Genomic DNA, 27633 nt, shown 5'->3' with positions numbered 1-27633 from the left:
AAAAATCCGAGACACGAAATAATTTATGAATATGCAAATATTTATTTTCAAAACTTGAAATGTCTCCCCAATCACTGAACAGTCCACTCAGTGTAAAAGTAAAAGTACAGGAAGGACACTTTCCCCCTGCTCTACCCTGTTCTTTGTAATTTACTGCAAATTTGGCCTCCATTTGTATGCCATAGTGCCACGTCTGGTGCTCAAACTACAATTCCCAATAGGTGGAGCCTCTGGGTGCACACAGGTGTTCTAGTGGAGGGGCTGGTTATTTCTACCTGCCTCTGATCTGATGTGGAAACAAACCGAACATCATTCTGTACTGTGAAGCACAAGAAAGAAACAAAGAGGAAATCATAGAGCTGCAGAGATAAATCTATTAGTTTTTTTTTTTTTTTAGGAGAAAAGGTCAAAATTCTGTTTGCAGCTTCTCAGATGTGAATATTTTCTGGTTTCTTTGGTTTGTGGACAAAACAAGACATTTCAGGACGCCATTTTGGGCTCTGATCGACTTTTTCCACCACTTTCCGATATCTTACAGACCAAACAACGTATTGATGGATCGAGGAAATAATCGACAGATGAATTGACAATGAGAATAATTGTTGTTAATTGCAGCTCTAATTCCCAGAAGTGTCCCTGTTCTTCACCGTGTGTCCTCGTGGGTATTAACTAAAAACTAACACACGAGAAAACAAGCAGAGGTGCAAAAAATATATTAAAGTACAGCATGTTATCAAAATCAGTGGTGCAGGAAGTATTCAGATCCTTTTACTGGTAATATATCATGTTCTCTCACAAAGGGTTTATGTAATTTCACTGGGAAATAATGAGAAATCTCAAAAGGAATCTAGTTGTAGTCTGTGACTTTTAAAGATATTCCTGTGCAGCTGATATTACTGATTGGTCTCTAACATTTAGAATTACGACGTATAATAATTATGACCACAGTTAGCGAGAGTTTAGCTGTGTTGTTTTATACATTTAAAAAAAAAAAAAACAAAGCATTAGAAACAGTAGTGATCATTCATCAGCTCACTGGAGCTTCAGTGGGACATAATACTGTTAAAGACATAAACATCATCTATGCTCATATGTTGTGCTCATTAAACATGCAGATTAGTTCAGTTAGTCCAAATAGCTTTTGGCTGTTGGATCTATTATTAGTGAGACATCTAATACTAAAGTCACCATTCCTGCCTCTTCACGCTCTGCGGATTAAAGATATTTTCTATAATTTATGACATGAAAAAGATTCGGTTTATATATTGAAAGGCTTTTCCAGGACTTTTAAATAGATTTGCGGGGCCTTTCCTTGCCTTCAGGAGGAAATTACCTGCCCAGGTATCCTCAAATAAGATTTGTTTGGAGTCTAAGCTGAAGCGTGAGGCTATTGTGTTTCCTGTATGTAAAATGTGACCAAGCTGGTGTTTTCCTTGTAGCTGCTATGTGTATGTATGTTACTATATACTACTATATATATATATATGATGACACTGTCACTCACAATCATTTAAAAAAAATAAAAAATGCAGATTTCACTCCAGAGTATACCAAGATACTTTTCGTCCTACAAACCCGAACGCCTTAAAGATGAAAAACAGGCAGGAAGAACATTTTAACATTTCAACTTCACACGAGTCAAATTTATGTACAAACAGTTTGTTCTCAGCTGTGTTGAGAGAACAGCTCCTCTTTCAGACGATGGTAGCGTCCTCTCTTGGCCATGAGCTCCTGGTGGGTGCCCTCCTCCGCCACCGCTCCGTTCTCGATGAAGACTATGTGATCGGCCTTCTCCGCGGTCTTCAGCTGATGAGCCACCACCAGGACGGTCCGACCGCAGGACAGGACCTCCCGCAGCACCTGACAAAACCCAGCAGGGGAAACACGAGTCATCTTTCATCTTCATATTTTATTGATATTTACCTTTTCCACACATTGTAATCTTGAATAACACGAAATATCTTCCACCTTCAGCTGAATGTTGTTGTTGTTGTTTATCTATATTCATACTGATCAATGTTTTTGACTTATTAATTGTATTCTGTTTTGTCTTCATATTGTCTAAAGTGATTTCACTCCAGGCCTGATATGCAGATTGTTTTATCAATCAATTGTTCACTTTACAAAAGAGGAGTCTAAGCTCACATCTTTAATTAGACCGACAGTAAAAATAAAATAAAATAAAATTTAAAAAATCCAGTTACAATAATATTAAACAGGGAAAAAGAGGATTTTTTATTTGAGGAGCTGAAAACTGCAGTTTTTTGGCATTTCTGGTGTGTGTGTGTGTGGAGGGTGTTGGTATTGTATATGTAGTTTTCTTCATTGTCTTTAATATTTATATTTTTTTATATTTTTTAATTTTATATTTCTTTGACATAGAAACACAGAGTTTCTATGTAATAAAATGTTTCTATGTAATAAAATGTGCTCTAGAAATAAAGCTGCTTTGTCAGTTGTTATTTTTCTGTACTGATTAAGCGTCTCATCAGTGCAGTTGCTCCTTAAACTCCTGTTTAAATAATGCTGCTGTGTGGACGAGGAAGGGTCGAGTGTAGCTGCTCCACCAGTTTGCTTGAAGTGGAGTAAGACGATCTTTTGGCTTGTCGAGAGGAATTTTTCTCTTCATAGGAATGGGACCAGACGGTGCTGATTCATACCCCCCCCAACCTCCCTCCCCAAGAGCAACAGGGAACTGGTTTTTGTTTTTAAAGTAGGGCAGAGCTGCTAAAGGTGTCTTATTGCAGTGAAGTGAGGATGACCCACCCTCAGGGAGGCCACGCAGCAGCTCCTCCTACTTAACCCTCCAACAGGCAGGGGTAGGAAATGACTTGGTGTTAATACTAATAATACTAATCTTTTTTACACCTAGAAGTCCATTTCTGACACTCAGAACGATTAAATGATGGCAGTCATGTGACCTGGATGCTAAGACTTGAGATAAATGATTCTTGATTGGGTGAAAACTTTCTATCAAGAGTGTAGGTTGGCTGTTGAAGGGTTAACTTACATCTACCCCTTGTGGTGGACCACTATGGGACATATTTCTGATGGAAATATAAATAATAAAGGAATATAAATAGAAATGGATAAAGCACATCTGGTAAGTCTCATTCAGTGCGTGGAGCATAGCAGAGTTAGCTCGATAGCTAGTAGGTGATGTATATCGTTCAAGACGAGAGGATGTAGTTCACTGAACCGTTTCCAGATTTAAAACTAAATAATCTTTTAAACTGACAAACATCGAGTGTGATTCATGGCACAATTCAAACAGGATCAAAAAATGATTTGTCTCTTGCTGTTATAATATTTCTTCATCTCTCTATTGCAGCTGTGACAATAAGCTCAACATGGTAGGGATCACATGACCACAGCATCATCACAGCCTGATGAATGGATCAGTCATTTTTTTGTACTTACAAAGTGCTGCACTTCAACATCCAGCTCGCTGGTGGCCTCATCCAGTATGATGACCTGCGGATCGCGAACCAGAGCTCTGATGATGGCGATGCACTGCTTCTGTCCGCCTGCTAGTTTGCCTCCACATTCGCCGACATCTGTGAAGCAAAGCACGGGCATATAGATTAAATAGATCAAATAATAAAAGGTCAGTCAGTTTTCATTACTGGAATATCCCCCCACCACCCTCATGATGTCTTATTATTTTTACAACTATTTCTATGTTCTCTTCATCTTATAATGTTGATGTAAGCTTCATTTGGAGACATGGCTGCATCAGGACATTCCTGACGACAATGTTTCCATCGGTGGCTTCCAAACTGTTGGGGCTGACAGGGACTGCACCAGGAGCGGTAAGCAGAAAGGAGGGGGGCCGTTCTGGTGAACAACAGGTGGAGCAGTCCTGCTCATATTACTATCAAGGAGCGCATCTGCAGCCCGGACATTGAACTGTTTGCTGTTGGTCTTCGTCCACGTTGCCTGTCACGGGAGTTTTCACATGTTGTCATTGTGACTGTTTACATTCCTCCTTCTGCCAACCTGACTTTGGCGTGTGACGTCATCCACTCCGCCACAGCCCGGGTACAGACTCTACACCAGAGTGCACTCACTGCTATCTCTGTCTTCAACCATGTCACCATGGCAAAGGCACTGCCCAACTTCACCCAGTATGTGAACTGTTCCACCAGAGAGGAGAGGACCCTGGACTCTGGACTCACCTGATTTACTTTTGTGTGTGAAGTTTATTCTTATTCTTTTGGAGCTGTGTGTAGCAAAAACCAATTTCCCCCTGGGGATTATTAAAGGAATTCTGATTCTGATTCTGATTTATGATAAATGTCTCAAGCATAAGATGAAAAAATGCAGCTATAATTCTTTATTTCAGAGAAAAGCCTGCGCCAAACCTCTCTGCCCTCATGACTCAGTGCAAATACAGAACATAAGCATCAAACCAACTACTAAAGTGCTACATACCAAGGTACCTGAGTGACATTAAATGGACAGTAAAAACAACAATAAAACAATAGAATAAGACATCAACTTCACTTTAAACATATCCTAGAATACATCAGCATCACATTGCTTTGTTCATTCAGAACTGATTGGTTTAAATAACAACAAAGCTGTATTTGGGACAATAGCAGACCATCTATGATGACCCATTTGTTTTAAATGTGTTCTGTACATGTGTGCAGCGCCCTCACGTCTGTACCTGTGTCATATCCGTTCTCCAGGCCAGAGATGAAGTCGTCTGCGTTGGCCTTTTTCGCAGCTTCCTTCACCTTCTCCAAGGTGCACTCCTTCAGGCCGTATTCAATGTTGTATCTCAGCGAACCAGAAAACAGCACAGGATTCTGGGATACCAGGGCCATCTAAATAAATGGCACACAGTAGAATCAGTGCAGTGCTAGCTGACTGCATATGGCACAAAAAACCAGATTGATTAATCAATCTAGTTTTCTAGTAAGCAAATAAAGCACAAGCACAGAACTTACTAAATGTGTGTGTGCTGTGGAAACAATCTGGTCTAAACTTTGCACCATCAAAATCCAATGACAGAAAGAGCTCCACTGTGCTCAACCGCCTCCTTCGGTCAGATATTTCTGATTCACCAAAACAAGTGACGGCAAAGCTGGCCTCACCCGTGGCCTTGGGACTGCTCCTTTAAATCTGAGGAGCTCTGGAAACAGCATCTCACGGCATCGTCATCACCAACACTCTGGTTTTGTGACTGTTTAGTTCATGCTGACTTTAGACCTGCTAAACATCAGCATGCTAACGTCGTCACTGTGAGCCTGTTAGCATGCTGACGTTAGCATTTAGCTACCACTGCTCTTCAGTACAGCTTTATAGAGCCTCCAGCAAACAAACAGCACTTTAGTGTTTATAGTCAATCGTTTCATATTGTATTTATCACTATACATATATATGCTAATAAATGTGCTAATATTCTAATAAATCTATACAAAAAACTAGAAAAGTGAGCCTGCCTACATGATTTAAGCCTCCTTCCACAAAGCCAACTGTACCTTTTGATGGAGGTATTTTTGTTTGTAGCTGTGCAGCGGCTCTCCATCCAGCAGGATCTGTCCCTCCTGAGGTTCGTACAGCCTCTTCAGGAGGCTGACACACGAAGTCTTTCCTCCTCCAGAGGGACCCACCAGAGCTGTCATCTTCCCCGGCTGCAGTTCCATGGAAACTGACTGTGTGGAGCATGTTTTTGATGGATTTGTGGCTTGTTAGACTCTGAATTAATGTTCCAACACCAGTCTACACATACAGGAATGACACAGTATTACTTTCAGCCTGTCAAACAGTTACCTTCAGAGCTGGTTTATCTTGATTAGCTGAGGGGTATTTGAAGGTGACATTTTGGAAAACAATTCTTCCCTCCAGCTTCTCAGGAGCCAGCTCTCCCTCCTTCTTACACTGTGGTGTTCGGTCAAGATAACTGAATACTTTGGAGATGACTCCCACCATGGACACTGTATCTCCGTAGGAATACATGATCTCCTGTGACAAACAAATAATCTCCATCAGCAACAGGGCTTGCTAAAAGTATTTCTAAAATACATAAGAGAGATGCTGCAGTGTAAGATGTGCATCTCAGCTCACCCTTAAATTGTCTGACATGGGTTTCTGGTACAAGAAGAAGGACACGAGACTGCCGATGGTGAGGTGGCCCGAGGAGATGAGACTACGGGCCTGAACCAGCATCAGTATCTTTATCCCCAGCCTCACCATCTGTAGGGAGAGAACAAAGAGAGGGACGGCACACATCATTGCTGTACATAGCAACAGTAATCACACACGCTCCGAAAGAAACATGACCCAAACAAAAAGATTTGTTAATATTATCGAAGCAGCACATATGGAGCGAAGACCAATCCTGCCGGGAGAAGTCCTTGTCTTACGGTGGGTAGTTTGAACAACAGCCAGCGGACATTTGTTGGTAAATGAGCAGGCAGCTCTGAGTGCAGTCAACATGGAGGAAAGTTTGAATCACCTACCTGCATTGTAATGATAGAAAGTTTAAGGCCGATAACTTTGACTGGTTATCTCATAGGATCAAATTATTATCTCATCATTTTTAATGAGAAAAAGATTCAACTTATCATTGTTAAAATCATAACTTCATCTCTCTTTAATATGGAAGTCAAACCTTTTGACTTTAACATGTTAAACTTCTGACTGAAGTTAAAAATTTGATTCCTAAAATTTTGATTAGGAAAGTCTAAATTTGGACTTACTGCCTCATCATGTAACACTGAACTGACCGTGTGCATTCTTCATCCCTCAGTCTTTATATATTCTGATGGGCCTCCATACGTGCTGCATGACCACACGCTGAGCTGAAAGCTCAACAAGCCGTTTGATAAGTAGACTAAAGTGTGGATGTACTCCGCTGCCATCTCACCCTCCGTATTAAGCTTAAAACTGCGCTGTAGATTCCCCACTGTCTCTTAACAGCAGAAATCTGGTCCACGGCCTTATTGAACCTCCTCAGTTCATCTTTCTCTGCCATGAAGCTGCGGACCGTGTGAATCCTACTGATTGTCTGGAAAGCCAGATCTTTGTTCTGAGCGTGGCAGTCCTGCAGCTGATCCTTCACCTCCTGTTTGACACAGAACACACACACACACACACTCAGTGACAACAAGCTGCACATAAGCAGACTGATGCTGCTCCCAGAACATCGCTGGTTAAAGTATCATCCTTGACCTGAGCTGCACATCATTTCCTCATCTTTCATGTCTTCATTTGCAAGACTGAATTGAATATTACACTAGTTTTCATGCTTCAGCTACTATTTCATCTTCAGCTGCAACTAATGTTTGTTCTTTCATTTGTCATTTTGACTTGACTCAGTTATTCTTCTTCTCTTAAGAGGACATATAACTAAATCCGCCCTGCCTGCTGCCTTCTCCTGTTGATTTTAGGTGCTTTCTCTTGCTTTTTAAATCTACAGTGGAGGACACTAAAGGAAATAAAAATAAAGGTTTCAAAGATATAAGAATTATATTTAAAAAATATCTAAAAGGAGTCCAGGGTCTATGTCATCCCGTCACACCGGCCTACCTTGGACAAGATGTTGTACTTGTTCTGCACGATGGCCAAGAGGGGCATCTCTATGCAGGTGAGCACAGTGAGCTCCCAGGACAGGCGTAACATCACAGCGAGCATGAGGCAGGCTTTGACCGTGCTGCGAACCAGAGCGTTGGCGTTCAGCGCTACAGTGCGACCCATTCTGTCCACGTCAGAGTGCAGGCGGGAGGAAAGATGTCCTGTTGGGTGAAAGTGAGAAAAGGCAGCTAAACCTCTGCAGAGTTTCAATGAAAAGAGTTTCTTTCATCCCCTTTTTGTGGCATCCAATAACTAATGAAAACCAAACTGAAAGAGAAAATGAACACTTGGACATACATCAGCTTGATAAGAACCTAAAATGACCTATACTCCAGTAAGCTATCAGGATGTGATGGCTTCACTTTCAGGGAGCTGTCATGTCGTCCATCTTTACATACAGTCAACGGTTCCAAGAAGGAAAAATCCTGGTAAAGCATGTGATGATATTTTAGACATTAATGGTCTGTGTTTGACCTTTTCCTGATTTAAAAACCTTACATCAGAGTTGGAGCTCACTGACGCTCTGAATGGGAGCAAATCTCTGCAGCCAGGTTTAAAACCTGGTAAAAACTCTTCACAGGAGAGAGGGAGCTGTCCTGGCAGCAGATTAATGCCCGTGGTCACTTGTGGGTGAGATGTTCGTCCGTCCACATACTTTCATGTCACGTGTTAACTGTGTTCTCCTCACCAGGGTTGTTCTCATCAAAGAAGTGCACTTCCTGCTGCAGGAGGGTGTGAAACAGCAGATGCTTCAGCCTCTTGTTCAGTCTGGTCAGGGTGCACATAAATAAGCCTCCTCTTAAGCCGGAGAACACGGCGCTGTTCAGGTGGAAACGTTAAAAATGTCAGTTCATTATTAATTCAGAATAATTGTTGTTGATATTACAGAAACTAACAAGGACTAAAATACACACAAACTATTTCATTACCTTCCAAAAGAGACGAGTGCCAGCTGTCCGATCGCCGTACAGAAGCTGGTTTGAAGTACTTCACCTCTTAGCATATCAATGACCCTCCCCTGAAACAACGGGGTAAATGTGTCGCCTGTTAGGAAAGATGAACGCTGTGGATTAGTGGAACAGGAAATGATGAATACAATGTTCATTGTGGTCTTAATGTTTTTAAATTTAAGTTAAGCAGCATCTAAACTTTCTAATAGCTTCCTTGAGAATATCAAAGTGTTGATATGGAGTCGATCTTTCACACTTACAGATGACACCTAAGATGAGGCAACTGAAGGCTGCAATTAGGAAAAGGGTGTCTGGCTTGAAGTATTTCAGCATCCTCATGAGCAATCGTCTTGCGTCCAGTGATTTGTCGTCCCCTCCGATCTTGCCATCACCGCAGAGGTACTTTTCCCAAACCACACAGGCCAGTGACGAGGATATCAGACCCAGGAGCAGCATGCTGAGGTTAGGAGATGGTGCCACGTACGGCTCTGACGGAGGCTCCATAAGGATCCGTCCACTTTCCAACACAGGTGAAAGAAGGCAGAGGAGTGCCGTCAACCTGCGGAGCACAGCCTGGGGCTTTCCACCAGTCAGTGTAGAGGTGAAAACATGGAGAATGGCCCACTTCGCCGCTCCAAAGGCCCATACGCCTGCCAGTCCACCGCAGCCGGAGCACTCCAGCAGCACCAGTCCGGCCCACAGTGCCGAACACAGCACCGCGTCGAAAATAAGGATGATTAACCCACATGCTGCCACTTCCCTCATTTTCCTTAGGAGGGGGGGGGTCAGACTGAGAGGCTGAATCTGCAGTGCAATGTGGAGATATTTGTACTTAATTATGAAAGAAATACTACACATTTCTGTTCACTATATTCATCTGACGGCTGTAGTTATTTTGCACATCAACCCAAACGTGATACATTTATAGATTTATGATGCTTCGTTACAGATTAAATTGCTCAACACTAAAACAATACTAATAATAAAATAATCTATCTGTCTCCACATCGACCACCTGCAACAGTAAACTGCAACATTAAACAATTACTAAGGTCAGAAACTAAGAGTCCTAGTGCTTGAAAAAGGCAAAGAGATTATGCAGTGACTTAGTGCAGATGCAAAAGTGGGAACAGATCACTTGAAATCCGGAAAGCTGTTATCATTACATGTAAATTATACACACTAAAGAGCTTCCCCATAATTTCGCTGGCTGTATTTACTCTTAATCTCTGCATTATGACTCTGTCTCCATGAGGACTACAACCAAGAAAAACTCCTATTATCATACTGCTGGATTATATTTAGTGTTGCATTCACGTACAGGCAGCATCACTGATGCTGGAGCTCAGCTACTTTATACACAGCTGGGATTATTAATCTCTAACAGTACATCCTGATGTATCACCCGATTTATATTTTGTATTAATAACCTGCAAATTAACTAGTGATTAAAGTTACTTATTACATGCAGTGGAGTAAAAAGTATAAAGTAGCATAAAATGTATATTAAGCAAATACCTCGGATTGTATTTAAGTGCAGTATTTCAGTAAATGTACTCCAACACTGGAAGAAGAGTAAAGATGGATAAAACCGAAATACGTAATATTTTAGTAAAAAATGTACTGAACAATACCTGAGTAGCGTAAAAGAATAAAAACCAACCACACCTCAGCCACACTAAATTTATAACTTTTTTGACTGGAGTCTGGTGTGGAACGAATGCTACCAGCTAATAATACACACGCATTTTAGCTCACTAATGATCTCGCAGCTGTGTAACGTCTGTTTAGGCGAACCTGTGCCACATTAAAATGTCCATGAAGATGAAGTTTTCGTGACTTACCGTCTGTTTTCCTCTTCACAGTCCACAGCTAATGCTAGCTAGCTAACTGCGGACTGAGCTTCACTTTTAGTTTCACTTTCAGCCGTTGGACGTCTGGTTGACCCGTATCGACTCCGTTCACGTGAAACATGAGGATAAAACACGACATAACGAACACCAGCCTCATTTTAGTTAGTTTCTTTGATTTTCGGGTATAAGTTTGACTGTTTTTAAACTTGATGTCTCTACTTTGCCCTTAATAAAAACTGTCGTTTCACACCCCGGCCACAAGATGGCGGCTGTGTTTATATAAAGTTTAGTAGAAGAAGAACTACTCTTAGTCCTTAACTACACATTTAGGTGTTTATTTTACTTCACTTTGTCTGTCTGCATCTGTAGATTCCTCCTAAATTCATATCTTTATATGCCGTTTGCTCAAAATGAGTTTTTCCTCACCTCCTAATCAGGAAATCTCCACTTCAGTAGCACTTAAATACACCAAACTCATGTTTATATCTATATTCTGAAGGTTTTCACATAGGGGTTTGGTCATGTAGTATTCATTACCTCATTTATACAGCATTTTATTCCTAAAAACATTGTGAAAATAGTTCTTCTTTATGGCTTCTTGTATTCATGGGGTGAATTTCCTCTAATATGTCAATAAAATCAAACAAGCATTTTGAACTTAACATAACAAAAAATGGTCATAATGTAAGGAAGTAAGGAACTATGGAAGTTTAATGGTGATATCTGTAATTTATCTAGTAATCTGTTTTTTTTATATCATAATTCACCTGTAGTGTCTAGTAATAAAACCACAGTGTAGAAAGTACTTTAAGTATTGTGCAGAATGATTCATTTCATGTTACATATACTCATTACTCATTACATTACTCATATATATTACAGAAATTAGCCTAGTACATTTACTCAAGTACTGTACTTATGTAGAAGTTTGAAATACTTTTATAATATTTTATACTTTTATGCCCCACCATATTTCAGAGGGGAATTTTGTTCTTTTCTATGTCACTACATTTATCTAATAACTTGAGATACTTTTCAGATTTAGATGAATGTAAAACATATGACTTCTGAGTCAGACCACAGGGGTGGGAATCCTAATAAACACCTAATAAATTAAAAATGTTTAGTAAAATTCAGTAAATTCAAACTTTAGTGGCACATAAATAAATAAATAAATAAATAAATAACCACAAACTACAGTAACTGCCAGCTTTCCACAGCTGGTAATTATGCTTGGCCCATTTAAAAGTTTTCATGACAAATCTTCAAATAAATACACGTCTGTTTTATGTTTTTTTAACGAGTACCAGAGGGTTCATGTTGTGTTTAATGCGCTCACAAAAGATTCAGACAGCTTTGATATTCAAACATTTATTTTCCACCTGATCATAACGTATAAATTAAGAATATATTGTATAATAAAGCTATAATAAGCAAGACAAGCCTCTAAAAATTACTAATAAATCCTCTGGTTACACTTCTGTTTACTGCGTTAACAGCTCATACCTGAAACGTGTATTTAATCTTCAGTCACGTCTGACCTGAACTGGTGATAGTCTCACTGTTCATTTATCAAAAGATATTTTATCTGTCACATAAAATCTCTGATTTGAGGTGAAGGTGAAGTTATAAGTGTCACTTTTAACACGTGAGCCGCTGACTCCTCAGTGCCTCGTTTCACTCAACCGTTCCTCTCATGAAATGCTTCAAAACCCGACATGAAATCATCGAATTCGAAAGTCTTCTGTGGTTCTAGATCTTATAAACACACCACTTATGTAAAAAGGCACTGTTCCATTAAGGGATGAAGAGCATGTGGAACACAAGAACATGATTAATCCCTGCTTACACACTCGACATATTCATTTTCACGGATTACTCTTGACAGTGATTGACAAACGGGCCGAAGCGTCTTCTTATATCCGCACTTTAGGGTGTAATTTGCTCAGCAGGGTCTATTTAACGTCTTCACAAGACATAAAAACTGAGTTTTCCTACTTTAAGGATAAGGACGATGTCAAAAAAGACCCCTAAAGAAAGCAAACTCTCATTTTCTATGTCCTGCTCTGACTCATTAAAGGCTAAACAAGTCTTTAGCTACTGAGAATTAAAATTTAAGTTTCTTTGTTGTCAAACATCCCATAAAAAGACCAAACCCAACAATGGATTTATCTCCTCACAAGTCTTGTGTGAGTATCTGGTTCCTCTGAGCCACAGAGCTCCACTGTTGTCCAGAAACTAATAAAAACACATAAATAAGAACGTCCCGCTGCCACAAATACTCAATACTGCAACAAATGTGGATTAATCCGCCGCTGAAAATAGTCCCCAACAAATTTCTTCCTCTAGTTTGAGTCACACTTGCTAACCAGCTTGTAAAGATTGAGGTCTTTTGTTCTTTACGTCCCTGTGATTCTTATCAGTCTGTGTTGTTTACCGAGCAGCTCGAGTGTCTACAGATATCATGAGGGCCTGAAGGGGGTGAGTGTCTTATTGGCTTTCAGGTGAGACACTCACCTGAGAAAATGTTTTAACTTCTTCTCAACGTTAATATGCATCCCTGGTGTACCAAAGGATCGCCAGACTGTGAAAAAAGGCTCCATCTTTCACTAAATGTGTGTGAACTGAGTGTTCATTTCATCTGTTGGTTAATCCGGACTCATTGTTGGATTTGGTCCTTTGAGCTTTGTTGACAGTAGGAATAATATAGAATTCTCATCCTTTTAATACTCCTTTGTGTTCCCTCACTTTGATTTCACCCATTTCACCCAAATCTTGCTTCGTATTTGATCACAAACTTTCTGCCCCGCTGCCCGACACCCACTCAGACCCATTCTCTGTCTCTGAAAGCTCGTCGTATACTAACACCCCTTTACAAACACCCCTCCGGTGAACATCTAGGAAAGGATGGCGTGTGTCTCTTGGCTTGACAAAGTGAGATACCTCATACAGCTTATGATAGATTGTGTGATCACTTAGAAAAGATCAGCAGCATTTCACAATAAAACAGTACAATCACGTTGTAGTTGTAAGTGCACGTACGTTCATTTTGGTGTGTAGGATCAAGTGTCCCGCCCTGGACAAGCAGTGCACATCATTCATAGTGTTTGCTTTGGCTCGTGCGGAGGAGCTCAAGAAAACCTTTCAGTCATCCAGTGCGCAAAGCAAACATTAGGGATTATCTGCACAAGTGTTTGACCCAGAGAGTGATGTGCGCTGGGGTGACACACAGTGTGAGCGGGTTCAAAGGCTGGTGATATACTCCGCCCCGTTCGCCGCGGCCTTGTCTTTGTCTCCCTCTGTCGGCACGTTGCGGTACTGGCAGCCCGGGGCGATGTCGACGGGCCTCGCCGCGGCCTCGGGCGGTGCGGATGGCTGAGCCTGCTTTGACGACTTCCTGTCCCTTTTGTCCAGCCAGCAAAATAACGCCATGAGGAACACAGCGGATGAGGCAACGACGGCACTGCAGGCAAAGAAGACGTAGGAGTACTGGCCCGTCCTGTCAATCAGGACCCCTGATAGAAGAAGAAGAAAAGAGATCAGTGATGGACACATTTCATGTTTGATCCTCTCTTGGTAACACTTTCACTTTACAGGTGCCCAGAAAGAAATTCACAAGAGGGTTCCTGAGAGGGCGATCTAATTAAAACAGATTAATTAATTTCAAATAATTGCAATTATTTGCACAGTTCCCAGAGGATCATGAGACACATTGGAGAGGTGATGAGACGATTAACAGGACAGGAGAGCAGAACTCATTTCTTCAGACTCGCAACTTCTGATGTTTGCTTTTTTTTGGTGAAGTACTGGATCATTACGTCAGATTATTCAGATAAAGCAAAAGGGGTAAAAATCCCTGTTTGGTTGTGGCGGCTTGTAGAGACACTAGTGCAGCTGATAGGATATAGAATATGTCATATATACTTAATGCAGTATACAAACTCATCAATTTAAATGTCCATATTATTACATACTTTACACAACTATTGGACACTTTGTATTATGCTTTTATTTTCTTATTTTTTTAATGCTTTGGCAATATTTTCCTTAAACTTCTAAGCCAATAAAGCCCATTAAACTGAACTGAACTGAGTTAACCCTTTAACCTTCTGCTCAACCAACACTATATCTTATTGAAAACATGTTTTACTTACGACATCTCAACCGTTTGCTAGAGGCCAATATTTCAAAAAATGTGGGGTCTGTTCATAAAAAAACATAGATTTTTGTAATTAGTGCCCCAAGGAAATAAAATATATAAAGAATACATTTTTTCATTGCTTTTTTCTTGGTGAGGACGTTAAAGGGTTAAATTGAGTATCAGCTGAATGTGCAGGCGAATATGTAATTCAACACGTATGAGAAGTGAAGTTTACACTTTAAACTCAGCACAATTTTAGCACTGTAGCAGCTCCCTCAGACCTTTATTCCCTTCTACACTATAACTAACACTAAATAATAATAATTATAAGGAGTTTACAGTGTATGGAGGCAAAAAGCAGCCCATGTGTGCACCCTGCTGATGACCTTTTTGCAGCTCCTGTGTGACCATGTGGAAGCGGAGAGCCTGACAAACGGAGTAAAGAGGCTCTGTTGTCACTTGTGTCTGTGGTTACATCACTGCCCGGCTACATGAGCAGTGGGACGAGCACGGGAAGCATACCTGTCATCTGAGACGGGACGGAGAGCCTCTGCCCTTTAGCCGCTCTGCTGCCTCTGGACTCCAGACTGAGACTCAAGCTCAAATAATCCAGGGTCATTAAAGTGCTGATTTTGTTTACTGAGCTAAATTTGTCCGACAGCTTTAGTTACTTTTCAGATTACAAGTTAACATGCCCTTCCTGTCCCGTGAATTCTTTCTGATAAACTGAGAAAACTCTCCTCCTCTTCCAGATAAAGAAACTATTAAAAACCCTGCTAGATCAGCTGGATAATGCATCATAATGCGACACCACAAACAGACGATGATCTTATATCCCATGATGCATTGCTGTAGATTAAACAACCCAACAGGATGTAAAGTAGTTAAAATGAGCTCGACCTTAAACATCTACAGCATCAACATGTGACACGAACACAGGTCACGTCAGACATAATAAGAAAATATTTACTTTTCATACTTTGCTGATAATATTTATAATACTTCTGCTTTCAAAGGTTTAATTTTACTAAAGCTCTCAAGACTTTGTGTTATCTGATGTTACAACTGTTGTACTGCTGTTACAGCAGCAGCCTGAAGCAGGAGGGGCCAGACCTTCTATTTCTGTATTACTGCCATTCACGTAACACACAAGAATGAATCGAGAGCTTTGGCTGCTCTTGAGCCGTGTCCCACTTCCACGAAACATACTAACTTCAAGCCGGTTTTGTGAATATAGTGTGTTCACGCTGAAAAAGTGTCATCAAGTCAAGAAATCTGGATGTTAAACCACAATGCAAAGCAACAAGGAGCTGAAAAAATAAAGTTTTCTTGTGTTGTATCATTTCATTTTAGTACAAAACAGAAAAGTCTGTTGATTTCTTGCACACTGGATACTGTTTGTTTGTTGGTAGTGTGTAGTGTGGGACACAGAAGTGTTGTACTGTTTTCTAATCTGCCTGCTCTCTATAAAATCATGCTCAGGCGAATCTCTATCTCGATTCCTTGATTATACTGTGAGTGTGTCCCACCCTGTCCTCCGTCCTCTCTCTCTCTCTCTGTTTACTGTACCTGCCAGTGGAGGCCCGATGAGCAGCGTGATGCTCTCCATGACGGCGAGCAGACCCAGAGCAGAGGGGAAGCGGCTCATCTCCACGATGTCCATGAGGACCGTGAACATCAGGGAGCCCACCACGCTCATGGACAGCCCGTAGATCACCACGTAAATCAGCAGCACGTTAAAGCCGGGCCCGATGCAGCAGATGCTGTTGCTGAGCCCGTTGACCAGCAAAGCCGAAGCGAAGACGTAAATGTGCCGCCCTTTGAACCAGGGCATGCTGAAGATGATGCCGAAGGGTGGCCGCACTATGATGTTAACGATACCCAGGATGGAGAGCAGCAGGGCGGCCCGGCCCTGCTCCATGTCGTTTGCTGTGGCGTAGGGAACCAGATATATCAGCGGCACCACAAAGCCGAGCATCATCCAGGTGATGCCGATAGCGTACACACAGTAACGTGAGTTGTTGCAGAGCTGATCGAACGCCATGTGTTTGCTCAGGGAGGCCCCCAGGAAGCTCCACGTGGCTCTCGCCCAGCCTTTGTCCTTCTTTGCATCTTCCTCCTCCGGCGGAGGGGGCCCGTGGTTCATCAGCGGCTGTCCTCGGTGCTTGGGGGGCTGGAGGGGCCTCATCACCGCTCCGCACACGCAGCAGTTGAGCAGCACAGCCCCCAGGACGAGGAAGCTTCCCCTCCAGCCCAGCTCAGTGTGGAGGTAGTTACCCAGGACAGGTAGGATGCACAGTCCCAGAGCCGTGCCCGTGGAGGACATGGCGTTGGCGAACGCACGCCGACGCACAAAGTAGTGCCCGAGGATCGTCACGGCTGGTTGGAAGCTGAAGCAGAAACCAAGTCCTGCAAGGAGCATTCAGAGTGGTGCAACGTCAGGGACAGCTTTGTGTTTGCAGATGTCACATGTCAAGAATAATCTTTTCCAGTTCAATACAGAACAACACTGTACTTTAAAGTGTTAGTTTATTACAACTGGGTCTTATTTTTGTATTTTTTTAAATTAACTGCTGGGATGTGGGAACAAAGTGATCGTCGCTTAAACTAAGTCAGACAGTTGTTTACAAGCAGAGATTAGCTGAACTTATACAGCAACACCATCAGTTTCCACTTCCTACTTCAACTTTGACCTCTTGTATTTGCCGTAGTTGTCTGCACATAAAGTCGTTTGGATGAAACTGTTGTGTTTTATTTGTCTTATTTCTTCTATCTTTTGTCGGAGTGATGGCTCCACGCTCCCTTTCACAAACTCAGCAACTACTGTAGCGATTAAATTTGTGTGGATAATAGTCACAACTATGGAAATGACAGAAGTTGTAATAAACTTTTATTATTCCTATTTAAAGTTTAAAGCTACATTCACTGACTTTCTGGCCACTTGAGGGCAGAAAACTCCACCTTTGTTTTTATCAAGTTGTCATTGCTAATGTCTACTTCAACATGGAGGAGCATTAGCTGTATTTCAGAGTCATGTTTTTGTCCAGTATTTCTAGTTTGGTCTCCACCAACTCCTGAGAAAAACATCGGACCCTTCAGCTGCTAAATGCTCCACTTTGTCCCTCAGCGAGTCTCCAGCCGGCGTCTGTTTGCTGGCGGGGTCGTGCACCGTGTGACCACAGTCATCAGGTGTCAGCTGACACAATAAATCTGCTGAGTGTTTGCTGACCTGTGATAACCCCGGCCGTGACGTAGAGCTGGCCGATGGACTGGGTAAACGAACTGGCCGCCATTCCCAACCCGCTCAGGACGCCGCCCAACATCACTGTCGCTCGGCAACCAAAGTTCTCCACCAACACGCTACAGAAGGGGCCTGTGGATCAAAAGTAATGCTCTTAGCTGAATGCATACCAGAGCAGAAATGGACAAAGGCTTAAGCAGCAGAGGCGAGGTCGTTTGTTAATCCTGCAGCAGGTTTCACATGTTTAGCCGTAATCTGCATCAACCAAATAAAAGCACTGAAAGCAGGACTGAAAATGTCTGGTCCTACTTAGTGTGTGACATATGCCTGCATATGGTGCATATTTAAAGTACAGTAGTTTGGTGACCCATATAACTGTCAGAGTAATAAAGGTTTGTTATGTCAGCGTGGAAATATACTGCGTATCAGTGCCAGACTTTCAGTGGTGAGTATGTTTTTCCATCTCTAGCGCGGCGTTTTGCCTCAGTTGCTGCTCATCAATAATCTTTGCCAGAAGAGGAAGTTACACATTGTGTATTCTGAAGCCACAGCGCTAAAAACAGTGGGGTATGTTGGTTAAAGGTCACTAACAGGGGTGGTAAATTCAACACACACCGGAGGTGCCTTTGTTGTTAGGCAACAGGGCTGCATGGTACTGATGGGGATAATACCTGGACCTGACTGAGCCCATATAAGCCAGACACAGAGTGCTCCAAGTGTTTAAAGGCTAATATTTACAGTTTTCCACTCAGGTTTCTCCTGATGGAGCCTCAGAGCCAGATGAAATATTTTCTTCACACTTTTCTGCATCTACTTGTTTTAAGTTACATCTGTGCTTTACTTTTAGGTGAACTGATGCGTCTGATTAGTCATAAGATTCCCACGCAGGCGGCTGCGTTCATCACTGCCCTCTGAACACTGACTCACGAGCGGCTCAAACTTTGTGCAGCGTAATGAAGATAAACCTGAGATGTTTCTCAGATTTCTGTCAGCTCAGGAACATTTCTAACATCAAAGCATTCTTGTCTCCAAAAAACCCCTTATCACATGCCCCCACACCGGAGCAGCTCTCTGTAGCTCCTGAACTGGTAAAAAAAAAGACTTTGTTCAGAAAGCAGCAGCAGTCTGGTCTTTTTGTCTTATTGTCCATAAAACACATAAATAAACAATATGTGCCTGAATACACTCTGACTTTAAAAACACTCTCTGTGGCTCACAGCTCACAAATATGTATTTTTTTGGTTAAAAGGCTCAGCAGTTGTTCCTGCATTTGTTGGGGACTATTTTTAATGGCGGATTAACACACATCTGGTGCTCTACTGAGTATTTATAGCAGCAGGATGGTGATTGTGAAACAAAAAACAGTTTCTGGACAACAGTGAGGCTCCGTGACACAGAGGAATAAAACATGTCTGGCTGTGGATACAGAAACATGTTACTGGTTTTGGTCCTTTCAAATTTTATTGAAAGCATGAAATAGAGATAATCACCAGATTTCACCTTTAAATACAAACTACAAAAACTGAATGAACCATACATCCACCTCTTAAATGATCTCCTGCTCGTTTTTGTTTTTTCTTTTGGTTTTAAAATTCTGAGGTCTTTTCAGCATAAACCGAACATAATTTGAAAAGAATCCGGATGTGGCCTGGACATGACAGAGACATGACAATAACACATAATGGATCAGTGCCACATGCAGGAAAAAAACTGAAGAAACTTCACGAAAACAACTGTTTTAGTGCAGCTCAGGACTGTTTGTAGAAAGAGAGGGAGGACGGGAGTTAAAGATTGATAGCATCGAGATGGCACAGACTGGTACTAAATGTTCTGGTGTAACCATAGCCTTCTTTTAATTAAAAAAGGGTGCAGGTGATAAATATCGAGCATGGCCCATAGGCAAACCTTCATGCTGTAAAGTGTGTAAACAGAAAATCTCGAGGACTAGAGGGCACTCAGATAACAAAGTCATGATGATTTTTCACTATTTTTGAAAGCTGTTGCTAATAAAATGGGAGTGGGACGAACAGGAGCAGCACAAAGAAGAGGAGGAATGTCATCAAACCAGTCTGATAACAAAATGTTAAAGAACATCCTGTGACTTTCACCAACCTTTTGCTCTGTCGGGTGACAATAATTCAAATTCAAATACTGACAGCTCGAATAATTGGGTAATACCTCGTCTGGTTATCCTACGGCCATTAACACCGCCTTCATGAATAAAAAGTTAGAGAGTCAGAGAAAAGGGTTGGATATCATGTGACACTACCCTCACCACACCAAACTCCTGTCTGCTTTTGACTAATTTAAAGAGCTCATTATCAAAACTCTATCAAAAGTGTGCTTAACGCAGCAACGACCAAGATAACCAGCTGGTATGGTTAGTTACTGTGTAGCTGCTAACCAACAGTGTGACGTTTACCTCGACCCTTTATATTGACTTTATATGCTGTTGCACGGCGAACACTGCTTCCCTGTTTTACGCAGGTTATATAATGTGTCAGTGAGGAAGGAAGTCTGCATTACTGACTGGAGAGATATCCCCTCTGTTCACCACAATGACGACGCTGATAAAGCTGCATGAGAGGTGCGAGTGTTCTCGGGGCAATGAGCAGCAGCTCTGACATTTCTGTCTGTAACACACAAGGGATGAAAACATCTTTAAATTGTAATCCTTAAAGATTTTTATTAACCCACACCCAGTTTCTGATACTATCTATGAGCAACATACTTTCAGCCTCTGACTTGTAAAACACTTTTACAAACGCCGAGACAAATTTACAAGTAACTTTTTCAACCAGAAAGGGAATGTACCGCGTTAATCGGCTCATATGTTCGCCTCAATACGGGCAAAAGACCGCTTGACTGCCGTCCATCGTGGGTCGCCATGAACTCCTCATCACTTCCGGTTCTACTTGACAGTTGGTACATTCCCTTTCTGGTTGAAAAAGTTACTTGTAAATTTGTCTCGGCGTTTGTAAAAGTGTTTCACGTCTTGTAAATTTGTTTTCTCAAATGTAAATTTGTCTCAGGACTTGTAAATGTGTTGTTAAATGTCATTTTGTTTTCTGATTTGTAAAAATGTTTTCTCAAATGTAAATTTGTCTCCAGCTTTCTAAAAGCGTTTCTCGTATTGTAAAATTGTTTTGCACCTCCCGGCCACCGTAGGAACGGAATAATCCCATTATTTATATCATCTTTAAATACCTGTGCAGCAGCAGTAACTTCATTAATCAATAATCACTGTTAATCATCCCATCAGGACAACAGGATCAGACAGGATCTCTCGGGCTCCGTCAAATCTATCAGGAGTTTTTTTACAGTACAAGTCTAAACTGCATAGGACTCGTTGACACCCTGCTCCTCTGATGTAGATATTAGTTTGAAACATTACTGATATGATCAGGCTAATAATAATAATAGTGATAATAATGATAACGTGGATTTATATAGCGCCCTACAAGAAACCCAAGGGCGCTCTACATGGAGAAGAGAGAGCAGGAGCAGAGTCAGGAGAGGTGGAGGAGTCTTAACATGCCGGGACCAACTTAACATGAAGGAGCACCTTCTGACACCTGGATCGTTCCCACTCTGACCCCTGGCCGAAGCCATTTATTGTACTTCCAACATGCAATCACCTCCTTGTTATTGGCACAGTCTGCTTAATTAAAATATAAAACTACATCTAATATGAAGTTCTAGTCAACAGAAACGGCAAATATTGCACCTAAACGTCAAAATAATAGTAAATGCTAAAACATAGTGTGCCAATAACAGAAAGAGAGAAAAGTCATGAAGCTCAGTCATCAGAGAACTCACTCATTAATCAGAAAAATAAGTGACTCAACAACATCTATAAAGTGTTGCTAACATTAGCCACCATAAGCTACAGGTCACACAGACCACGTGAGGCTGTGCCATGCTCTATTTCGCCGTTTAGATGTTATAATGTTTGGATTATCATGTCTTTGTAATCCTGAACTCTTGATGGTGAGTGCTCTAAAGTCCCTCTGGGCTGTGGGTAACACACAGGCTGCACTTTCTCATGATATAATCTGCTTTAAATCAACACCAGCACAGCAAGACGGTTTAAAACACAACCAAAGTCTCTCTCTCGGGTTTCACAGCAGCTACAGCAGGTAGGAACTAATGTTACCCCGATGCTGAGGGGGCTTTAAAGGGCAACCTACATGTTATACATTTAATAATAGAATTATAAGTGATAGTTAAATAACAACTACAGGAGCAGTAATGGTGAGTATCTGCAAAAACATGTTGTTCCAACTAGAAATGTATAATTTATCATGGTAAACTGTAGTTTAATTACACAACATCAACCAGTAAACCTCAGAAAAGACGTACTGGGTAAAGTAATGAAGGTTAAACAGGAGCTACCTCATAAGAACCCACTTAATCTCCTGGTCTTTACCTCCCGCATGCAGCACTGACGTCATGATGGAGGGCACCCAGGAGGTCTCGCTGTTGGAGGCGTAGAACTCATTCTGCAGGTCGATGTAGAAGATTCCCACGCAAGACGGGAACGCCAGAGTCAAGGCCAGGACCAAGATGGTGGCAACCAGCACCACCCATCCCCAACCGCCGTCTGGAGCTGTGACCGTCCCCGTCACGGCCACAGAGCGCTTGCTTCCGCCTCCGTGCCCTCCCTCCTCGGACTCGCAGTCGTCGGCCTCCTGAACTTCCTCCCGCTCCGGACCGTTGGCCTGCTCCAGGACGCTGGGGGCCTCCGGCTGGAGGCAGCGATCACTCGTCCCGCTGATTCCATTTCTCTGAGTCATTTTCTGCTCGGCAGTTCAGGCAAGGCTCCTGTGTTAGATCTGCAGGGTGTGTAACTGCTGTTGAGGTCCATGTCAGTGTAATAGCTGCGACCTTTAGGGATACCTGTAACAGCAAAGAAAACCATCCTTCAAGACGTGCAGAGCAGCTGGAGTGGGCAGTGTTTGACAGTATGGAGCTGAAATGATTGGTGGATAGACAGAAAATTAATCTGCAACTATTTTGGTTTAGTTTTCAAGCAGAAATGCAAAGAAATGTCTGGTTCCAGCTTCTTTACTGTGAGGTTTTGCTGTTTTTCTCTGCTCTACATCTGTGTAAATTGAAAATCTCTTGGGCTGTTGGAGACATCAGCTGGAGAGGCACCTTGAAGACCAAGAATCTAACAAGAAACTAACCAGCAGATTAATCAGTAATGAAAATAATAGCAGCAGCTCTAATACAGATTAGCTATTAGAAGCCTGTTTGTACAATCATTCATGTTCCAGTCATGACAACAGTCATTTGAACAAAGCACCTTTCATGCAGTAGTAAGTGATTTGATTATTCAAGGCGGTTTTGATGCCTGTTTTATGTCAGGATGTTGTTTCTGAAGCTACTAAATTCTCCACTATGTTCACCAACTATAAACTTTGTCTGCTTGTTCAGTAGGTGCTGCTAACGAGAGTCAATAAGCAGTTTGTAAAACCAAAACAAGACGCATCTTTCACATTACACATAATCATTTAATCCAGTGTTAATAGAAAAATATTGGTTCGAGCTGTTTTAGTAGGGTTTTAACAGTTTACTGAGGACTTTAACGGAGGATTGGAGCCTGACAAAGATGCTTTTTGGCCTCAGCGTGACTGTGAGACAGTAAACAGCTGGTTAGCAGGCTTCAGGCCGCAGACCTGCATGTATGGGGAGTAAACAATAGTGAACCAGACAATGACTGTCTGTGCCCAAAAAACAAGAAATGAAACACCGCAGACAACCAGAGCAGCAAGGTGATTCGTTTCACAAGCAATCCAAGTTACAGCAATCTAAAAAACGACAGGCATGAATAAGGGCTCAGTCTTTTACCTGGTCTTGGCAATGCTTTGACTTTGACAGAGTGCACAGACACCAGATTTGAAAACTCTTGTACACTGTGAAATACAGAGAAAGTGGGATCAGGCCTAATCAGTATTGTGTAAACTGGTTTGACAAGTCAGACGCCCAAAGATTTCTAGTCTCCTGTGTAGAATCCCAAGAGGCCTGAAGCAGCTCATTTCCTGTGGCGGCTTCAGGGCCTCAGATTTATCAGCTTTTAAAATCAGAACATGCGACATCTGGACTCGACATACAGGACTTTATGTCTGCAGGTCAGACTTTCACAAAGAGGAGGTCTGACGGGTTTAGGGACAAACAAGCCTGTGTGGATGCAAAGGGAATCTGGCTAGCATGAGACCATCATGCACTTGTGAAAACCCTTGAATGAAAAGCCCTCTGTGCAAATTTTCCAGCAGAGTTTCCCCCCAAAGAACAAGATCTTCTGGGATTATTCCTGAGAGTCTGTGTTAGTGTCACTGTACTCTCCATAAATATGTGTACATATATATATATATATATATATATATATATATATATATATGTGGACATGTTTCCGTTTTCAGCACAACTCTTGATGCAAATGACCTGCAAGCTCTTCCTTTGAGCATGAAAATGCAAAACGCTAAACCACGTGCTCTCTAATCCCCAGACACAAACTGTATATTAAGTTTCAGTGCTTATTACTCAGTGTAACCATCATGTAATCAGTTGCGAAATATATTAACATGCCCCTTGTGAGCAGCATTGCAACAAGACTGCATGAACAGTACATTACTTTTCTTTAATATTGAGTACTGTAAATTATCACTGTAGCTTGAAATGTCAAAAATGTAGAGTCTCTTATAGATACAAAAGTAAACTGAAGTCTTTTTTCATCAGTGACGTCCAGCACTTGAACTGTATTATCATTATATCTGAGTCACGGAGACAAGAAACTGATTTTCTGAAAAATAGATAGCAAGCGATTGAAAAAAAACAAACCTTAAGGATGTTAAACAACATGTGCACGACCAAAAATATTCTAAACCCATTTCCCAAGTTGCACTTCTTTCCCTAAACCAGCCAAAGCTCACAGGAATAGTTTAATATTTTGGGAAAATACGCTCAGTTACCTTCGTGCTGAGGTTTAGATGAGACAATTGACATCACTAAATATAAACATTTGGGGCCATATAGCCTAGCTCAGCATTACATTTGGAACCAGTTCAAAAAGTAACAAAGTCTGCCTAGCAACACCTCTAAACATGTTATGTCTTGATTTTTAAATTTGTGCAAAAACAAAAGTATAAAAAACAACAAATCACTATTTTACAGGTGTTATGAACCGGACTATTTCTTGGGTGGGACCAGTTACTTCCTGGAGTCTGCAGGCACATAACCTTCTTTAAAACAATTTATCACACATTTTAACAGACAAGGTATGACACATGTTCTGTAGCGCCGCTGCCAAGCTGATTTTCTCACCTTTAGGCAAACCCAGGCTAACAGTTCCCATCTGTTTCCAGTCTTTGTGCTAAGCTACGCTACATGAAGCCAACCAGCTGCTGGCAGACATGAGCACATCTAATGTGTTCCCTTTCCTTTTAAAAGGGGTTTAATGTTTAATGTTTGTGCAGCAGACTGAATAATATTATCTGTATGTTCTTTGAGGATTCTGGAGACACATTCAGGGCAGACAGAAGTTTTGGAAAACCGCACCCTGGGACAGGTATTTCTGTTTTGGAAACAGTGGTGGTGACACATGGGCCAAAACCAGGACAAACAGCCCCACAACAAAAGTGCACTGCAGCATGGAGACAGGGTGACAGTGTCCACATACTTTTGGCCACATAGTGCACTGCTGCCCCTCATGTCCCCCATCACTGAGGGGGGTGAGGGAGGCCTCTCATATCTCTGAAATCTGCACCACCACCAAACCATGACGTCCTGTTTCTGTCTCCCTCTGTCCTGCAGCCATGGGTCCTCTTAGTGTGCCTCTTAAATGCACCTAAAGGTGTCATGGGGGGTGGATGAGGGGTGTCGGGGAAAATTTCTTCCTGCATTTCTTCCTTCATGAATAAAAAGTGATGCTGCGCGGCTGGTCCTGCCGGTGGGACAGCCCGTGGAGGGATGGCAGCGCTGCGTAATTGTCGCCGGTTTGACATGTCAGATGTTGGAATTTGAATAGTGGCATAAAAAATGAGCTCAATCAGGATTAAATATTCACTCTGAGCACATTTTTTCAGCTGTATTGACGCGCAGGCTTCTTTGCCAGCTTCACCCACGTGGCAAGTCGTGATAATTCCAGTTTTCTTACGCGTTAAAAGCCCCACCAGCAGACGGATTATCTGCCCAGACCCCATTTTAAAGGGCAAAATTACCCATATTCTGTTTCAGTCAGTGTTATTTAACCCTGCTGGATAAAAATCCTCAAAATCACTTTCGGCACAGAGAGGAAGTGATAACAGCAGACATTTCTTTCGTGAATTTGTAAATTTAAATCTAAAAAAAATCACCTTTTTCTAAGTGTTGGCTGTCCGGCTCCCGCCTCCTGCTCCCGAACAGGCGCGGTCTCTCCTCGATGACTGCCGGAGCAGCAGCTGCCGTCTGCGGGTCTCCTCCCCAAAGCAGCCCCGGTCACGGTGGGAGGAGACTGTCGTGGTGTCCTGGATGCGGGCTGTGCGCAGGCCCCAGCCCCGCTGCTGCTGCTGCTGCTGCCGCCGGTGCTGCTGCACACTGGAGCCGTAATGGAGGCCACTGTGCGCACTCAAGTGAGGAGTGTGAGAGGAAGCTGATCATATTACAGTGTGAGTGCTGTGCTATCCGACCATAGTGCTGCACTGTAGTACTAATCTGACGTGCTTCCCGTAAATATTTTGCATTTTAATACTCATTTGCACTTCTCGGTTTGGCTCTTCAACGTCTTTCTGACAGCTGTAACAGATTTTATCTCTAAAACAATCATCTAATCAAATATTAATCCATGAAACTACCAGACAGCTCATGCTACTAACATGTCAAAACATCCATGATAACATAATAACCACAGTTATAATGATAGAAAACTTTCTCTCCATGAAAAAGGCTTTTAAATTTGACACTTTGCTGATAATTAAATAATTTCCTGCGGGATTAATAAAGTTGATCTTATCACACTTCTGTACTTTTACAAATGCAGGACTTTTACTTCTGTTTCTGGTACATAAAGAGCAACTTAACTGTTTTTGGAAATCTTGTTGCTGCTGACCTCCTGTGGTCTGACCTCTCACCTTGCCACAGTGACGTGCAGGTGTACTCCAGGACGCCGTGACATCAGTGGTCGAGCATTTCGGCGATGAGGAGAAAGGGGAAACTGTTTTGGTTTTGTCACATTATGTCACCAATAAACCTGGAAGACCTTTTGGTTTAACCAGAAACAGCCGTTATATCGCTCTCTGCACACACACCAGACTACATTGACAAAACCAGTAATTTTATTTTGCAGAACACAGGTGTTGCTGGTCTACCCCTGCCTTGATTGGTTAGTTTGTTTGTGTTTTTGTTCATTAAACAAACATTGTGTTGGACCCAAACTCAACCCTTTAAAACGTCAAAGTCACACAGTAACACAAACAAACTAACCGATCGAAGCAGCGGTGGACCAGCAACTCCCATGTAAAATTATTGTTTTTGTTAATGGAGTCTGGTGGCTTTGAATAAATAAAAAGGATGTTACAGGTCTGTTTGTTTCATTATATCGTTCTCATCAAACCCACCAGACTCCATTGACAAAAGCAGTAATTCTGTTCTGCATCTACTGCTAAGTTGATTTGTTTGTGTTATTATGTGACATTAGTGTTTTTAACAGATCTTTTTATAGATCAAGACAATAACATCTTATTATTTACTGCAATGTTTGTGACCATAAGCTGAGTTTTTGTGGCTTTGCCCATCGTAGGCAACGATAACATATGTAAATACACATCAAGTAAAATGATCACAGTTGGCGGAATAAGTTTCAAATGGGGTCAAAACTTTCGATGC

General features: G+C 41.9%; 2 protein-coding genes across 2 annotated transcripts; both read right to left on the bottom strand.

Moving 5' to 3' along the window:
* Window positions 1-22: 22 nt before the first annotated feature.
* Window positions 23-10425, bottom strand: tap2t (transporter associated with antigen processing, subunit type t, teleost specific). Its single transcript, XM_070852320.1, has 12 exons — window positions 10379-10425; window positions 8795-9338; window positions 8514-8628; window positions 8273-8403; window positions 7540-7745; window positions 6878-7075; window positions 6076-6204; window positions 5782-5973; window positions 5490-5663; window positions 4673-4832; window positions 3421-3557; window positions 23-1860 (listed from the first exon to the last, which is right to left on the bottom strand). The coding sequence occupies exons 2-12, from the start codon at window positions 9297-9299 to the stop codon at window positions 1666-1668; spliced, it is 2142 nt and encodes a 713-aa protein (XP_070708421.1). The 5' UTR covers window positions 9300-9338; window positions 10379-10425; the 3' UTR covers window positions 23-1665.
* A 1317-nt stretch (window positions 10426-11742) lies between these two features.
* Window positions 11743-26259, bottom strand: slc16a5a (solute carrier family 16 member 5a). The gene is made up of 5 exons (XM_070852497.1): window positions 26127-26259; window positions 22199-22668; window positions 17758-17901; window positions 16098-16937; window positions 11743-13902 (listed from the first exon to the last, which is right to left on the bottom strand). Exons 2-5 carry the CDS (start codon window positions 22563-22565, stop codon window positions 13631-13633), a joined length of 1623 nt encoding a protein of 540 aa, XP_070708598.1. The 5' UTR covers window positions 22566-22668; window positions 26127-26259; the 3' UTR covers window positions 11743-13630.
* Between the last annotated feature and the right edge of the window lie 1374 nt (window positions 26260-27633).

Source organism: Pempheris klunzingeri, chromosome 20 (genome assembly GCF_042242105.1).
Source record: "Pempheris klunzingeri isolate RE-2024b chromosome 20, fPemKlu1.hap1, whole genome shotgun sequence".
Taxonomy (NCBI): Eukaryota; Metazoa; Chordata; class Actinopteri; order Acropomatiformes; family Pempheridae; genus Pempheris; species Pempheris klunzingeri.
This window is presented reverse-complemented; position numbering and strand designations above follow the sequence as displayed.

Excerpts from the sequence above, each read along its gene's own strand:
- tap2t (XM_070852320.1), bottom strand. The coding sequence starts at position 9,299 with ATGAGGGAAGTGGCAGCATGTGGGTTAATCATCCTTATTTTCGACGCG. Across the intron at positions 7,076-7,539 it reads AGTACAACATCTTGTCCAAG|GAGGTGAAGGATCAGCTGCA; the intron begins GTAGGCCGGTGT and ends TGTGTCAAACAG. Across the intron at positions 1,861-3,420 it reads ATGTTGAAGTGCAGCACTTT|GTGCTGCGGGAGGTCCTGTC; the intron begins GTAAGTACAAAA and ends GGGTTTTGTCAG.
- slc16a5a (XM_070852497.1), bottom strand. The coding sequence starts at position 22,565 with ATGACTCAGAGAAATGGAATCAGCGGGACGAGTGATCGCTGCCTCCAG. Across the intron at positions 16,938-17,757 it reads CACGGCCGGGGTTATCACAG|GACTTGGTTTCTGCTTCAGC; the intron begins GTCAGCAAACAC and ends TGCTCCTTGCAG. Across the intron at positions 13,903-16,097 it reads CATCGGGCCTCCACTGGCAG|GGGTCCTGATTGACAGGACG; the intron begins GTACAGTAAACA and ends TTCTTCTATCAG.